This window comes from Coturnix japonica, chromosome Z, assembly GCF_001577835.2.
Source record: "Coturnix japonica isolate 7356 chromosome Z, Coturnix japonica 2.1, whole genome shotgun sequence".
NCBI lineage: Eukaryota > Metazoa > Chordata > Aves > Galliformes > Phasianidae > Coturnix > Coturnix japonica.
Genome location: NC_029547.1, coordinates 58,495,261 through 58,510,086, shown reverse-complemented (window position 1 = coordinate 58,510,086; position 14,826 = coordinate 58,495,261). Strand labels below are relative to the sequence as shown.

The 14,826-nt window shown below is 43.6% G+C and overlaps 2 protein-coding genes across 4 annotated transcripts in view; one reads left to right on the top strand and one right to left on the bottom strand.

The window, feature by feature from the left end:
* Positions 1-4,682, top strand: part of SNX30 (sorting nexin family member 30) — a 46,595-nt gene extending 41,913 nt beyond the window's left edge. For both annotated transcript variants that reach the window (XM_015849851.2, XM_015849852.2), the window contains 2 exons: positions 777-929; positions 1,163-4,682. In XM_015849851.2, the coding sequence (XP_015705337.1) occupies positions 777-929; positions 1,163-1,222 (213 nt within the window). In that variant the 3' untranslated portion in view covers positions 1,223-4,682. The remainder of the gene's footprint in view (positions 1-776; positions 930-1,162) is intronic.
* A 2,138-nt stretch (positions 4,683-6,820) lies between these two features.
* SLC46A2 (solute carrier family 46 member 2) lies at positions 6,821-14,554 on the bottom strand. 2 transcript variants are annotated; one of them, XM_015849867.2, is made up of 5 exons: positions 11,798-14,554; positions 10,541-11,696; positions 9,046-9,129; positions 7,963-8,119; positions 6,821-7,476 (listed from the first exon to the last, which is right to left on the bottom strand). In XM_015849867.2, the coding sequence occupies exons 2-5, from the start codon at positions 11,601-11,603 to the stop codon at positions 7,419-7,421; spliced, it is 1,362 nt and encodes a 453-aa protein (XP_015705353.1). In that variant the 5' UTR covers positions 11,604-11,696; positions 11,798-14,554; the 3' UTR covers positions 6,821-7,418. The 2 variants fall into 2 exon arrangements, with proteins under 2 accessions (XP_015705353.1, XP_015705352.1); XM_015849866.2 differs by having other exon boundaries at positions 10,541-14,554.
* Between the last annotated feature and the right edge of the window lie 272 nt (positions 14,555-14,826).

The following is a 14,826-nucleotide window of genomic DNA, read 5'->3' as shown; positions in this document are numbered from 1 at the left end:
TCTTTTAAATCTTCATTGTAGATTTGGATCTTGGCAGAAGCAGGGAGCTACTGAGCATTTAGAAACTGAATTGATTTGGAAAATGTTACGTGGTTTTGCTTGTAGAATGAATGACTCTTTCTCTTGATAGCTATGCCTTTCCTATTAAATTAACAGAGTTATTAAAAATGATGTGAGACATGCCTGCTTCAAGAGGATCATCCCCTGAGCCTTCCAGCCAACTATCTTGCAAGTTCTTGTCTGAAGCCTGTGAGAGATCTGTATTGTGACTTTTAGCAGACTGGATTCAGTGACCAGAAGTGTAGTGGTCAGAGAAAGTGGAAGAACTATGTAGCTACTGGCCATGGAGTTGCTTGTAATATGAATCCAGTTGTGTAAATGAAGGGTTATTCAAAGCCTGTGAGCATCAAAGAGATGCTGCCTTGTGTTTTGCAGAGCTATATTGGAGCCCAGATGCAGGGCTTTCTCAATTATTAGCCTATGGAGTACTTCACTGATTGTCCCTAACTGCATTATGGAGAACAAGTACGTTTCTGCTTAGCTATGTGGCTTGCCAAATGGAAGGTAGTTGTAAACTCCTGACTTCCACCTGCAAAGAACAGAAATAAAATAAAAGGAATTTCCTGAAAACTTCTGCAGATATTTTTGTTTCTACCTTTTCTACAATTCACAGCTTAAGGGAGGAAACAGTATCAATCTTGATTTTTTTTTTATATATAAATTTTATTTTTTTTTTAATTTTAAGGGTTTTTGTGTGTTTTTTTTTTTTTTGGCAGGTACCCACAGATGTTGAGAAATGTCAAGACCGAGTAGAATGTTTTAATGCCGATCTGAAAGCAGATATGGAAAGATGGCAGAACAACAAGCGACAAGACTTCAGGCAGCTACTCATGGGAATGGCAGATAAAAACATCCAGTACTACGAGAAGGTATGTGGCATTGTTGTAGCACTGGCAGGAATAAAGGTAGTTCATTGTCCTCCAAGACAGTGGTTATTCTTCAGGAAATATTTGTACTATTTTACAGTAAAGAACTTGGGTATCTTAATTCTTAAGTATTATGGAAGTACTATGAACTTGCATTCTGTCAGTTTGGGTGGGTGGGGCAAGAACCACAAGAGCTGATATGTAATCCATCTTTTAATCTTTCTTTCTTTCTTCAGTGCCTTACAGCATGGGAGTCAATTATACCACTATTGCAAGACAAGCCAGAGACCAAATAAGAAGTACCTTCATGGACAGTCTAGCACTTCAGTGCTCAGTACCACTAGGCATACTGGAACTCTATGAAGGTCTCTTTTTTTTTGTCAACTGAGATACCAGCTGTGCTCAGGCTGGAACAGACCCTCTGAAGACTATTTGACTTTTCTCCTCGTTTTCTGTTTAAACTGGGGTGTGTTTCATCTTTTTGAGTTATCTTGAATGGTTCCTTCTCTATCCTATGGAGTGACATGGGGCTTATAGTGAAAGTGCATGGGGATCTTGATAAAACTTACCTCTTTAGCCTGGAAGGAACTGATGAGTAGAACACTAAAAAGATGAAAATAAAACTCTACTGCAAGGTGCCAAAATGACATCTTTATTACTATTCTGTTTTGTTTGCTAAAAATATAATTATTTCCTAACAAACCCTTTTTTTTTTCTTTTTTCTTTTTTTTTTTTTTTTTTTTTTTTATGGAGAGGGAAAGACTGGAAGTGAATATCTTCTGTTTTGCTACCACCTGTATGCTCCCACTGGCTAAAATGCCTTCTGGGGAGTTTCCTGCGTGGGAGTTGGGCTGGTCCTAGGCAGAGCATACTGACACTACCTACATATAGCCTGTGATACAAGCATGAACTGTGTTTTTTTTTGTGAGCGTGGCATGCTGTTGGTTCATACTAAATATCTTTGTTTACCTTGGTGATTATGAAGTAATGTCAGTTGGCTGAAGTGTTCTTGTGACCGGGTTGGGGATCAAAATCATCCTGGGTGTCCACGGGGGATGGTGGAAGCAAGTGTGAGTTCTTCGGTGTATTTTTTCTAAAGCTTGCTCTGAAATGTGCATGGTAGAATTCTCTTGATCCATGCTTTGTTTTGTTTTGTTTTTTTTTTTTTTCTTTTCTCATCTAGAGCCTCTTCACTAATAACCAGTTAAGGTGCCTGCTGTGGTAAAGGTAGAACTCTTTCCCTATTTACATTTGTTTTGCAGTTGCAACTAAAAAGCCAAAAAGTGTCAAATGCTTGCCCACAACAAGCATCATTGTGTGTATGTGAAACTTGCCTTAAACAACTCAGTGAGGCTTACTAGGTACACATAGTGTCCCTGCCTATCTCTACTGAACCTCATGGCAAGTGTTTTAAGACCTCTTCTGGTACAGATCTATTTTTAAGTAGTTTCTTTTGGCCTTTAGCAACGTAGCTGCTTCTGCAAGTCCCTTCTCTTTTCTCCTGCAGTCCAGCCTCAAGTAAATGCCTGTTTGGTGTTGATAGCCTTAGTACAGAGGGTGCTGCCTCGATGAGTATCAGAGTCGTGGATTAACTGCATGCAGATAAACCCTCATTGGATGGATAAATTCAAAGTGAGGAGTCTTGGAGTTAATATCGGTAAAATAGTGGAAGCTGGGGGGAAAAAAGGCATTGAGCACTTACTCCTAAGCTTGGGTGATTACTTGGTCTCTGGCAACATTCTTGTGAAGAATCTGAAGGGTAACTGGGTTTGTGCAACTTCTATGTTCTCCTGTCAGGTACCAATCTGATTTGGACTCATAAGCACCAAATATATCTGACCCCCACCCTTGCAGGTGGCTATAGTGGCTGTATAGCAACTGTCAAGATGAGTTATCTGTGCAATGTGGTAGCTGTCAGGCTAATGAGATTATAACTCTCCAGATGCAAAAGTCAAGTTTTTAAGCAGTTTTGAAGGGTTTTCATTTTTGACTTAATGTCCATTGGCAGTTCTGTGGTACTAAAACCAGCTGCTTTCTGATTTAAGCTCACAGTTTATCAATATACACTTAAGTAGAGTAACATCTTGAGGTTGTTGTTGGGTTTGGAACAACTAACAATGCCTGCTGTGCAAAGGGAGTACTTGAAGATATAGTCTTGATGCAGTAACCTGGTGTTTTCCTTTGTCTTTCCCTTCTAAAATAAGCACCTCTACATGTATAAATTTTCTACAGTTTGACCTGCAGGGTTAGAGTCAATTCCTGTCTCCTCTGTTTCCCACAAATGGATCATCATGCTTCTTTGAGCTGGTGCCTGTGTGGTAAATGAAGATTTGTAGTTGACTATGAAACATCACTGGAAGTCAAGCAAAGCAAATTTGGAAATAATATTTAGACATTCTTCTGTTCCACCTCATCAGGAATGTGCAGGATGAGTGGAAAGGTTGTTTTTTGCTGCGTTAAGTTCTGTCTGATACCTTATAACGCTGGCGTTCTGTTTCCATTCAGTTTTGTGCCTACCTGAGGTGCGGCTTGGTTCTGGGGAATTCAGCGGTAGACATCACAGCCATTCATAAGTGCAAGAGGCAGTGGGGGTTCCAAGTGAAGTGTGAGTAATCATCACTGCTGGAGTGGTTTAAGATCAGCTTAAAGTTTCATTAAACTGATGCCACTGCTTGTGCATCCTAGTTTCTGAACAACTACGTAGTCAAAGCATATTTTGATTTCAGATACATCCCATTCTGATTGAGCTGTTGAAAGGTGGGTGTTCCCACCTAGGTAGAGTGTGTGGCTCTGTAGCACCTACAAGCTAACTGGAGGAAAGGCTGTAACTTCAGGCTGTGATCTTGGGTTTGGTACCAGGATTTTCTTATCATCTGCAGGGGAAGTGAAACTTAATGTTCAGAAGAAAACCTCCTCTGCAAGAGTTGCTGCAGTATAAGAAGAGTGCGTAGTGGTGGACCTCCTAGCTCCTGTGGACTACTACTGAGGCTCTATGAAAGAAAGAGCTGTTATTGTAGACCACCAGGTAGCTGTGGGAGGAGATGTGAAGTCTGGGGAAGCAATGCAAGCAGGGAGAACTCCAGAATAGCAAAATAACTCCTTAAAGATGTAGTTTACTTATTTTGCTACTGTTAGTGAGAGGTTGAGATCTGAACTGTTGGTCAAAATGGCAAGGCCTGTAATCCTTTAGATGATGGATAGATCTCTCTTAGGAGGACCCAAACCCTAATAGTGGGAAAAAGTGAGATGCTGGGAAAAGGAAGCTGGAGTAGGACAGGAGCTTAGTCTTTGAGTAACTTCCTGAGTGTTCAGTCACTTATGGTCACCTTCTGTGCTTGCACTGAAATGGTGCCAAAAGTGGCTGCATCCTTCCAGTGAGCCCAGATAAGATGAGTCCTTCCCAACAGCCCGTAGGTCAGCCTAGCTTCCTTTGTAACCTGCAGCCAGACCAAGACCTGTCTCAGAGGATGTAAATTTCACTGCTGTCCTGGTTACTCCCGCATAGCCTCTAGAATGTTTGTTCCTTCTCTCAACTGGCACCAGCACAATAAAGCAAGCACTGAGATATTGTTTTTTGTACTCAGTAAGGAGCCATGCATTGTTCATACATGTTTTTATCAGGTACTGACTCTTGCAATAAACAACTGTTGAAACATCTCATGGCTTTTTCAGGTATCCATTGAAAAACAAAATGTTGATAAGTGTTAGCTGTTCAGTCATAAATGTTATCAAAGAATAAACTGTGGATTCTTCAGAGCTGTCTGCTTGGATTTTTGTTGCACTTGTGCTAAGGCTGTTGTGGTCTAAGTCACAGAAAGAAACTTCAGAGAATCATAAAATGGTTGGGTTGGAAAGGATGTAAAAGTCCACGAAGTTCCAGATCCCTCCTGTACAGGGGCAGGTTGCCACCCACCAGACCAGGCTGCCCAGGGCCCCATCCAGCCTGGCCTTGAGGGCCTCCAGGGGTGGAGCAGCACCTCCAGGGATGGGGCACCCACAGCCTCTCAGGACAGCTTGTTCTGCTGCTCAACACCCTCTGAGTAATTTGCTCTGAATGCCGAGTGTAAATCTCCTCTCTTTTAGTTTAAGACCATTATCTCTTGTCCTATCACTGTTAGACCATAAAAAGTCATTCTTCCCCATCTTCATAAGCACCATAAGTACCATATTCAGGTACTGGAATGCTGCAATGAAGTCTCTTCAGAGCCTTCTCTTCTCCATCCTGAACAAACCCAGCTCCCTCAGCCTTTCTGCATAGCAGAGATGCTCCAGCCCTCTAGTCATCTTTGTGGCCCTCCTCTGGAGCCCTTCCAGCAGCTGCACACTTGTGCTGGGGCCCCTAGTCTTGGATGCAGTCCTCTCCTCTATTGATACAGCCCAGGATATTGTTGGCTTAAATCCAGTTCTTCAACCGGAGCTGTTCTGAATTTCTGCTTAAGCTTTTCTCAACTCCTGGAGGGTTTCTGTCTTATGTGAATGCTCTGGTGGACCATGAGTTGGGAGCTGCTTCTGAAGGCCATCACACACGGTTGCATGAAAATAAAGGAGGAAAATAAAGGTCCTTGTTCTGCTTTCTTATGTGCATGTGTCTGTCAGTCACTCCTTAAAATGCAGAGACTCTGGCCAGCCAGGGAATCAAGCCAGGTTTGCCCTGGTTCCCCTCCTATGTGTGAATTTGATGGTGCAAAAGAGAGCAGCGCTCTTGTCTCATGTGCTCAGCCAGCTCTGACAGCTGTGCTCTCATTCAGACTCACAGGTTATGAAATGTCTTGACTGATGGTGCTGGCATGTTTCTATATCCTTTCATATATCTCTGTACAGGTATATGTAGGTTGCTCTGGAAGTGATGCCTCCTATTTAATTCCATGGAAACTACAACAAATATAAATAGCACGATAGCACTGGTTGATAGAGCGAATTCTGAGCTACAGAATGTTATTTTTCAACACAGTCACCACCACTAGTTATTTGTTTTCACCAGTGATGAACAGAAGCCTACATGTTATGCTCATAAAAATCTATAGCAGCAGAAGTGACGTGCTGTTGTTACTGCTGAAACACACCACCCTCTGCTCACATGCACTGTGTGGCCTATACCAGTGTTCAGTAAGCAATGATGAATGTTGGTGGATGCAATTATTTCCCCACAGAGGAACACAGTATCACACCTCAGCTTAATCTTCTTCCATGTCAGACACCATTTTGTCACAGTGCTCCTGTGCTTCCATCTGTCACATGTGAGCAAAAAGCAATGCGGTACTGGTGGCAAGGTTCAAGTTATACTGCCGTACCACTGCCATTTGCCTCTGGCATTGCAGGCTATCATTGTAAAATAGGAGGTGTTACTTTCAGAACAGCCCTCGTATTTTGTTCAGTGTTTGCAATGGAACTAGTATTGATGGAGAGAAACACTTGGAGGTAAAATTGTTTGTTGTTCCCTATCAGTGTTTACAGTTTTTAAATGCACCATTTGTTTACCTCAGTTTGATGGAACGGTCCAATAAATGTGTTTAAAGATGAGTCCTTTACAAAGAATTCACTATTTCATTTTCTGTCACCTTCACCACTGAAACGTGATGTGTGTATTTACTGGGCAGCCTATTATTGTGCTACAGAAGCACTTTTTGTGTAGAAGTTTATTCCACTGCTGATTTAACTGAGCGTCAGTTGTCTGTCACCATGCTTAACTGGGATAACCTGAAAGCAAAGACTGGAGCTGTGGCAGGGGTGAAACTGTAGGGGTGGTGACCTTCAATCGCCCATTTCTTAACCTGCTACAAGAGCAATACATCCTGGGGCTGGAGATGAAACACCAGCTGCTGAGTCATAGGAGTCTTCCCATAAACTGTTAATGCACTACCATGGCAGTCTCCCAGAAATGAGGAGCATGAACATGTATTAAGAAGTGTTTTATTGTAGAGATTACAAAAAATCTACCTTGTGGGATTTTTTTGTTTTGTTTGTTTTTGTTTAGTATGACAATTCTGTATTTTTCTTCCTAACATCAGTCATCTTTACTCTTGTCTGTAGTATGGTAGAAGCTGTGCATTCCCAGTGTGCTGCTTCTGGACCTCTACCATGTAAACCAAAGTCACAGAACTGCTTTGAGTTTTCAGACTTGAAGGACTAGAAGAAAATAGTGGAGAACTATGGCTTTTCCCTTTTACACTGGATGATGTGCTTAGAAACACACCTCCCATTTCTGCCCTGTTCTTCTCCCTCTGCATTATTGCTAAGTAGCCTAGAATGAAAGGAAGATGTTTGGAACACTGACAGTAACCTACAGCCAGTGCACCCATCACTCTGCATGATGATGTACTGCAGAAACAACAAGGCACTGGGTGTCTCAGTGGCTGAGAGCATGGCATGCTGTGAGGTGAGGACAGATGAGGTGCTTCCTGAAATGAAGTTAATTACAGGGGCAAATGCTTGGCAGACCTTCCTCAAATTACTAATCAAGACTGAAAGATGTGTTGGATGGTACAGCTTCTGTCACTTGGTCAGAATCTGAAGAGAACCAGTGCTTGAACGTTGTTTGATGGCCACAATGCTGTAAAGAACAACAAAAAAACAGGTTACTAGAGAGCTAACAAGATACCTTCTCAAGACTACTGTTTGCTCTTGTCGAGCCTTTAGGTTAAAATTTGGTTTCTGTGGTGTCTGCAGTTGGCTGAGTGCTGATGCACTTCCTTTTGAAAGTCTGCCATCTGCTCTGTGAGTTACTGCTTTGTGTACAAGCCGTGTTGTCTTTCAGGTTTTCATGGAGTTGTAGAACAGCCCCAGGTACTTCTAAAGACCATCAAGTCCAACCTTTCATGGGAAAGAGAAGTTGCTTTTGTTCTAAGAACTTATTGGAATTCTAACTTAATCACTCTGTATACAGCTGCGCATTTAGGCAATCTCACTGCATCAGAAAATGCAGCAGGAAAATACACTGTCCTTTGCTCTGCAGTAATTGGAGTCGATAAGACCTAGAATCATGAAGTGAGTGGAAAACATAGTGTGCCCCATTGGTAAAGCAATTCCTATTCCTTACCTTAAAGGGAGGAGACTCAGGCAGCCAGCCAGGAAAGACAGAACAAAGCAGAAGCCGCTGTACCAGTTCAGCGTGCTTTGGTAGATCTTGTTGTAGGCTGTGGATGTTACTACTCCGGTGATGACTAAGGACAGCTGCAGCAGGAAGAACACCTTACCTGTAAAACAGCAATGTTGTCTGTCATCAGGGAGAAAAAAGCCTGCTGTGACACCTCCCTGCAGCATCCACCACTGCACAGGAAAGCAAAGCAGTCATGGCTTAACAAGGGCCAGATTGCACAAACTTATATCTGCTGCTGTTCTGGAGCAGGGTTAAGCAACTCTTCCTTAAAGGACAGGACAATGCTGCTTGCTTAAGCAGTCTAGGTTTTGAGGTTGCAATGAAAAATTCTAACCTCGATTCCAACTGGAAGTAACTGCTCATTTCCATATGATAAGAAAAAGCAATATATTCAGGGCAAGAGAGATCTTAATCAACTCCTGCCTCTGACCAGACGGGTCATCCATTGGGCTGAAATGTAATGATACCTGAAATGGAGAGCTGTGTGTGATTGTGCAGTGTGTAGTGAGGAGCAAACTGAGTGCCATTCAGAACTGCTTGAGGACAGACATTTTCACTGAAGTGCACTATTCTGTTTCTGTTGTAGCAAAAGGGAAGGGGAGCACTCTGACACTTCCAGCAAGGGAGGAAGGGAGGAAAAGAAAGAAATCCATCATTCCCAAAACTGGAAGAAGCCAAATATAAACTATGAGTGTCACTGTGCTTCAGCCCAGCATGCCCTCTATTTCCCCTGGAGCACTGTGTTTTTGAGCAATACCTCGTGTTATTTTCCCTGCCTTTGAGCTGCACACTGATAGTAATCTCTTGAAACATATACTGAAAATTCTGTGGATAAATGATGAAGCAACAAGGGAGGAGAGGCTTGGAAATGACAGGCTTGTTCTGCAAGTTTTTCTGCTCCTCCCTTCCTTTTTGTGGTACCAGCTGTTATTGTGCAATGCACAGATTGTAGTGGAAACTTGCCTCTCCCCAGAGAGAGGGATTTGACAGTTTTTTGCTTGGTGGGATAACTGAAACACTTACCATAGGATGATCCTTCAACATGCTTGGACAACATGGACCTGATGGTTGGTAAGGGGATGAGGGCAAAAAGCATCACTGCCCGAGCTGCAACACAGTGAATATACATGGTTATCATCAGTACCTGCTTCCCATCTCATAACACAGCACCCACTGCTTTTGAAGACTGCACACCTCTGGCATGAGCAGGGCCTTTGCTTCACCTTGTCACATTCCCTCAGCCTCAGAAAGAGCTTAAAATCTGCAGGGGGAATGCAGGTCCTTGCTTCATCCAGGTGTGATAAGCCACCAACTGGGTCAGCTAGCAGAGTCACTTTGCCTGAGCTAGCCACTCTCCTTGTAGTAGTAAGGTGGACAATTCAGGTCTAACCAGTGGAGAGAGCACCCTATCTCAATTCCCTCACTGCAAGAAAGACACCTAGGCCCTGGAACGTGTTCAAAGGAGGGCAACAAAGCTGGTGAGGGGTCTGGAGCACAGGCCGTGTGAGGAGAGACTGAAGGAGCTGGGAATGTTCAGCCTGGAGAAGAGGAGGCTCAGGGGAGACCTCATTGCTCTCTATGGGCCCACTTCTAGCAAACTGAGGTGTTTCTCCAACACAAGCAGTATGCATCCTACAAACCCAGTATCAGCACTTTTTGGTGACAGACTTAGTACTGGACAAGCATTTTTTAAATTGTAATTTTGTCTTTTTTTTTTTTCCTCTGTCCAATTGCATAGTGAATGAACAAAATCTGGTAAAAATTTAGCTCAGTTTTCAGCTTGGTACAGAAATAACATCTGACCATCTTTCGCCTTAGAATAACTTTGTTTAATTTTCAATGTCTCCCTTCTTGTAGGGGCAGACAGAAGACCTCCTTCAGGTCATTTCTCTCTGATCCTTTTCTCACTTCAAGAAAAAAGATCCCGAAGCTGTGTGAGAAAGCCATACTCTTTCTGTTAGTCAGGAATGAGTCACTCACCTCACTGTCATCAGGGATACTTTCTTGGCCTTTGGTTTCCTGTGTTCCTGCAGAAGCTGCTTCCCCAAAACAAACCTGCCCCAGCTATTATTACCTGTCCCTTAGTCATTTATATACAGCGTAAGATTTGTATTGTACATTGCCATAATATTGCAGCTCCATTTTCTCATATACATTCTCCCACCAGTCATAAAAAACCTTAATATAATAAAAACAAATGGCATATTAAGAGATCACGTAGCAGGAAATCTTTCACAATTGTCTTCCATTGTAGTCTTATGTCTTATGCCTTGAGAAACAAGAGCTTCACATTACTGGAGCAGTGTTTTCTGGCTGGTACTGGTAGCCTGCAACAGTTCCTGCCCTACTGCATTGTAAGCATTTTTCTCCCACTCAGATCTGGACTATGACAAGTGACAAATTTCAGGTTAACAAGCCTTGAACTGAGCATAGACATGAGCATATGCCTTCTCTGGATATTGATGTATGCTGTACAAGAGAGGTGTGGGGTGAGGGCACTTGCAGAAGCTCTACTCACCGATGTAGAACAAGAAGGTCCACTGCACAAAGGCCATGATGAGGATGCCGGCGCTGAATGACACCACTCCGATCATGATCATGGTGATGTCCTTAAAGCACTTGGAGAACACAAGTACCCCCAGGAAGCTGGTGATGAAAATCATGTACCCGGCAGCATTGCCGTGGCCGATCTCCACGGCATTCCAACTCAAAGGCTCCCTGATCAAGAAGAGTGGAAGTACATTCATTGCACCAACCACGGCAAGATCATAGAGGATCGCTGCCACAAAAAGCATAATGATGATTAGTTTTGAGGGTGTTACTGGAGTTTGGCTGCTGCTCTCTGAAGGCTGGGTGCTCTCTGCTCCTCCTGTATGGCCTGGTAGCTGGCTGCCAGCCTCCTCTACACTCTTGTCTTTGTCTGGGCAGGAAGCTGCTGGCTTGGGGACTGTAAGCACAAAAGCACTGTAGAGGAAACAGAAAGCATAGCAAGCAATACTGCAGCTCACCAGCACAGTGCCCTCTCGAAAGTGATAGCTGAAGCCAACAAAGAGGTAGCCAGATGCTATGCTTCCCAGAAAGCCTGCAAGGCCATACACCATCTCAATAATGATGAGCCGCAGAGACCTCCTGCTCTCAGAGGAGCCCAGAGATCCCAGAGCCATGATGCCTGCCCAGAATGTGGTGAAGCCGCCTGTCAGCCCATTGAAGGCTGCAGCCCCATACATCACCTCAATTGGCCAGTCCAGCAGGATCAGGAGAAGCAGGACAGATTTGGAGCCCAAATAGCCAAGAAGTGAGACGCAGATAGGGATCTTCCGATGCACCTTGTCCCCCAGCTTGGACAAGCCATAGGCTGACACCAGTGGACTCAGACCCAGGACAAGGTTGTAGATGATATAAAAATTAGAGACAGCTTTCTGCTGAGCATCTTCCAGCACTTGGGAAAGGGCGGTTGAATTGGTCTGGTTGTAGAAGTTCTTCACCACCAGCAGCAGCGCTGTGTCATAGAAGGCACTGGCCACCTGGGAGCCTGCGACCACTGGTTCAACCCATCTTCTCATTGCCATCATCCCCAACATGGTGCAGATGACCACCTCTAATCACATAGAGAGGAGAGCTGCTTTCTGAGAGATGTGCTGGAGCCTTCTCAGAAGTTCTGGTCTGGATACATGCTTGAAGTAGAGCAGTGGAGGGAAAACAAAAGGTCTGCCAGGTTGCATAGAATCAGGGTTGTGCAAGACACAATCCAGCTGGGAGGATGTTTGCACCTCACCTTGATACGTCTGCGTGCATTTGTATGCACATCCCTGTGCTGCTCTGACCTCTGGCTCAGGCAGCAGAGGCTTTTGTATGGAGACGCCCTGCACTCGCTGGCTGCTGCTGCTCTTCCTGGTGCAGCTTCAACAAAGATCATATGACCTAGGGGGAATTTCTGTCACCCACTTTAGGAAGTGAAAATGGTCATGTAGTTACTGCTTTTTTTTGTTTATCCTTCTCTCTTGGCATCCTTCACATGCCAGAAGGCTCTTGGGGAAATGATGCTGATGCCTGATGGCAGGGACAGGAGAAGGCTGAGTGCTTTTCTTGCCAAGTCATTCACGAATTCCTCTTCGCTCCATTCCTTCCCTTTCTTTCCACACAAATGTGGTGCTGGCTCCGTGGCTCTCAGCTTCTCCCCTTTGCCCTGTTGCTACATCATGCCTCTGATGTAATTGTTGTTTCAATAAAGCAAGCAGGAAGTTTTACACCAAAAATGAAAGAAGAAAATCCTTATTTTTCACAACCTGCCTCCCAGTCCTTGTGCTGTGTCCTTGGACTTTACAATGTGGGAATTTTCAACACTACCAAGGCACTGGCAATGGCCACACAGCTGCCATCCATGACTTCCATTCTGTGCATTGGCATGGTGTCTCAGCTTGTAGCCAGACATACACTTTACTGCTGCCCCGCACTCTGGGTCTGCAGGAAACACTCAGGGGATGCTTGGCAGCTTCAGAAACACTAAGTGAAATGATAATGATCTCATCCTGCGCTGGCTGAGTGATTCATAACAGGCAGAATAGCAGCCTGCTCTGGGAAGATTCACAGCGATGGCTTAAAAAATAAATTAATGATTAATAGCACGAACCACGTTAAAATCCCCATCTGTTGCACTGTGTTGATTCAGGTGGCATCGACTCAGTGCCTGTGTACTCATGGCTCAAGAGTGGCATTTTTTCACTCCTTAGTCCACTTGTGCAATACCTTTTGTTTTAGGTTTCTATTTGAGGGAAAAAATCCCAAGCACTAACGTAGGAAGGAATGGGGAATTGTCTGCTGGAATGATTTGCTGCTGCCAGAGAATTATAATAATTATTATTTTTTTTAACAGTCCAAAATACTTGTAGAAAATTGTAGAATATTTTCTCATCTGTTCCAAATGTTTTAATTTTTTTTTTTTATCAGATTTTCTGCAAAAGCCATTTCTTTAGTTTTTCTTCCTTTTCTCCAAGCACTGAAATACTTCCAGGAGATGGAAAATGCAAGCAGACCCACTGAAAGCCCCACAGCAACAGTGTGGGACTGGTTCAGTCAACACATGCAACCAGAGTCATGGACACATTTGGCTACGACCTGGGAGCCCCATCTTTTATTCCAGATATTAGAGGGAAAGAGAAATGGCTTCATCCCATTCTAGCTTTGATGTGGGATATTGGTTGTCTTGTCATGCAGAGGAATTCTATGAGCACTGAGCTGGAGAGGCTGCAGATCTTCTCAGCTCTTGAATGAGGGATGATTTCCCTCTGCACTTGGTGGCTGCCTGGCTTATTCATCTGACACTCTTGACATTTAGGTGATACCGTGCTATGCTCAGTGCTGTTCAGGCCCAGAGAGCTAATGAGCTGTGCTAAATGCCATTAGTGATCTCATGAATTGCATATGTATTTCCAGGATACTCTGAGTGCTTGTTCTCATTAAATGTGTTATAAGAGCTAGTTCTCATAGAAGCATATAATTTTATGTCAGCAACTGCAATACAAGTGTAACACAAGTTTAACTCAGGCTGTATAACATATCCTACTTCGAAACGCTTTGTGTGAATACCATATTCACTGATCCCACAAAGACTTCAAGATTACCATTCTCTGTAAGCAGCTTTTCCACAGGGCTCAGTTCTTGCTTTACTGATATCTAAGGGATCAATTATGACTCCTCTAGAATTTAATATTTGTGCAGAATTAGCACAGGGGATCCTTAAGAGCCTTAAGAGAGTGGCTCTTGACATTTGAAAACAGGCACCTACAGAATGATTGAGGTTAGTTCTAATGCAAAAATACATTGCTGTAGACTGCTGAAACCCACTGGTTAAAGGTAACCAACCCCATGGCCCTTCAGCCTGGGGACCCTGCAGCATGGTCAGCACCAGCTCCTCTCCACAGAGAGAGGTGCACTGATGTGTAGTGGGGTGAGGAAGGACCAAGGATTGTCCCCATGGTACAATGGGGGAGACCTAGCAAGGACACATGGAGGAAGCTGTCACTTGGAAAGTAGTGTCATGTTTTCACCCTCTATAATTACAGTTCCACTCATTTTTTTTTCTTATTTCAGAGCTCTCTTCTTACCTGGTCAGAGTCTGTTGTTGAGTCAGCTGTGCTTTAATTTAGCTCAGGGAATTTAGGCGATTTAGTGCTGACAATTAACTGTATTTTAACTGTGTTTCTTCACATAAATCCTTTGCATGAAGATAAGAAAAATGGCTCCTTGTGGTATCCAGTGCTTGCTTAATCAGCTGGACTGCAGGACAAATCCTACAGTACTTCTTAGACAAGACCCAGAGGATCCTTGTGCTAAATGCTTTTTTTGTGTGTGTGCACATTCTACTTTTTATTAATATTCACCTCTTTTAAATCATTGACAGTCTATATGGGTTTGGCACAAAGCACTGCAATTCAAGAATATACCGGTAGGAATGGACTTAAAATAACTGTTTGAATTGGAAGGGACCCTTAAAGGCCATCTAGTCCAACTCCCCTGCAATGAACAGAGACACCTACAGCTCCATCAGGTTGCTGAGAGCCTGGTCCAGCCTGACCTTGAATGTCTCCAGGGATGGGGCATCAACCAGCTCTCTGGGCAACCTGTGCCAGAGCTTCACCACCCTTACTGTAAAAAAAACCTCCTTCCTTATGTCCAATCTAAATCTCCCCTCCTTTAGTCTGAAACCATCTCCCCATACCACATCACATCAGACCCCATTAAACAGGCTGAAAGAGATGTGTCTGAGAAAAGGTATTCAGGGTGACTAAAATCTCAGTAGAAGCG

Bases quoted from the DNA above. Each gene is read 5' to 3' on its own strand.
- SLC46A2 (XM_015849866.2), bottom strand. From the start codon at position 11,603: ATGTTGGGGATGATGGCAATGAGAAGATGGGTTGAACCAGTGGTCGCA. The intron at 9,130-10,540 runs GTGAGTAGAGCT...ACTGTGTTGCAG, and splicing joins GACCTTCTTGTTCTACATCG to CTCGGGCAGTGATGCTTTTT. The intron at 7,477-7,962 runs GTAAGGAATAGG...TGTTCTTTACAG, and splicing joins CTGAGTCTCCTCCCTTTAAG to CATTGTGGCCATCAAACAAC.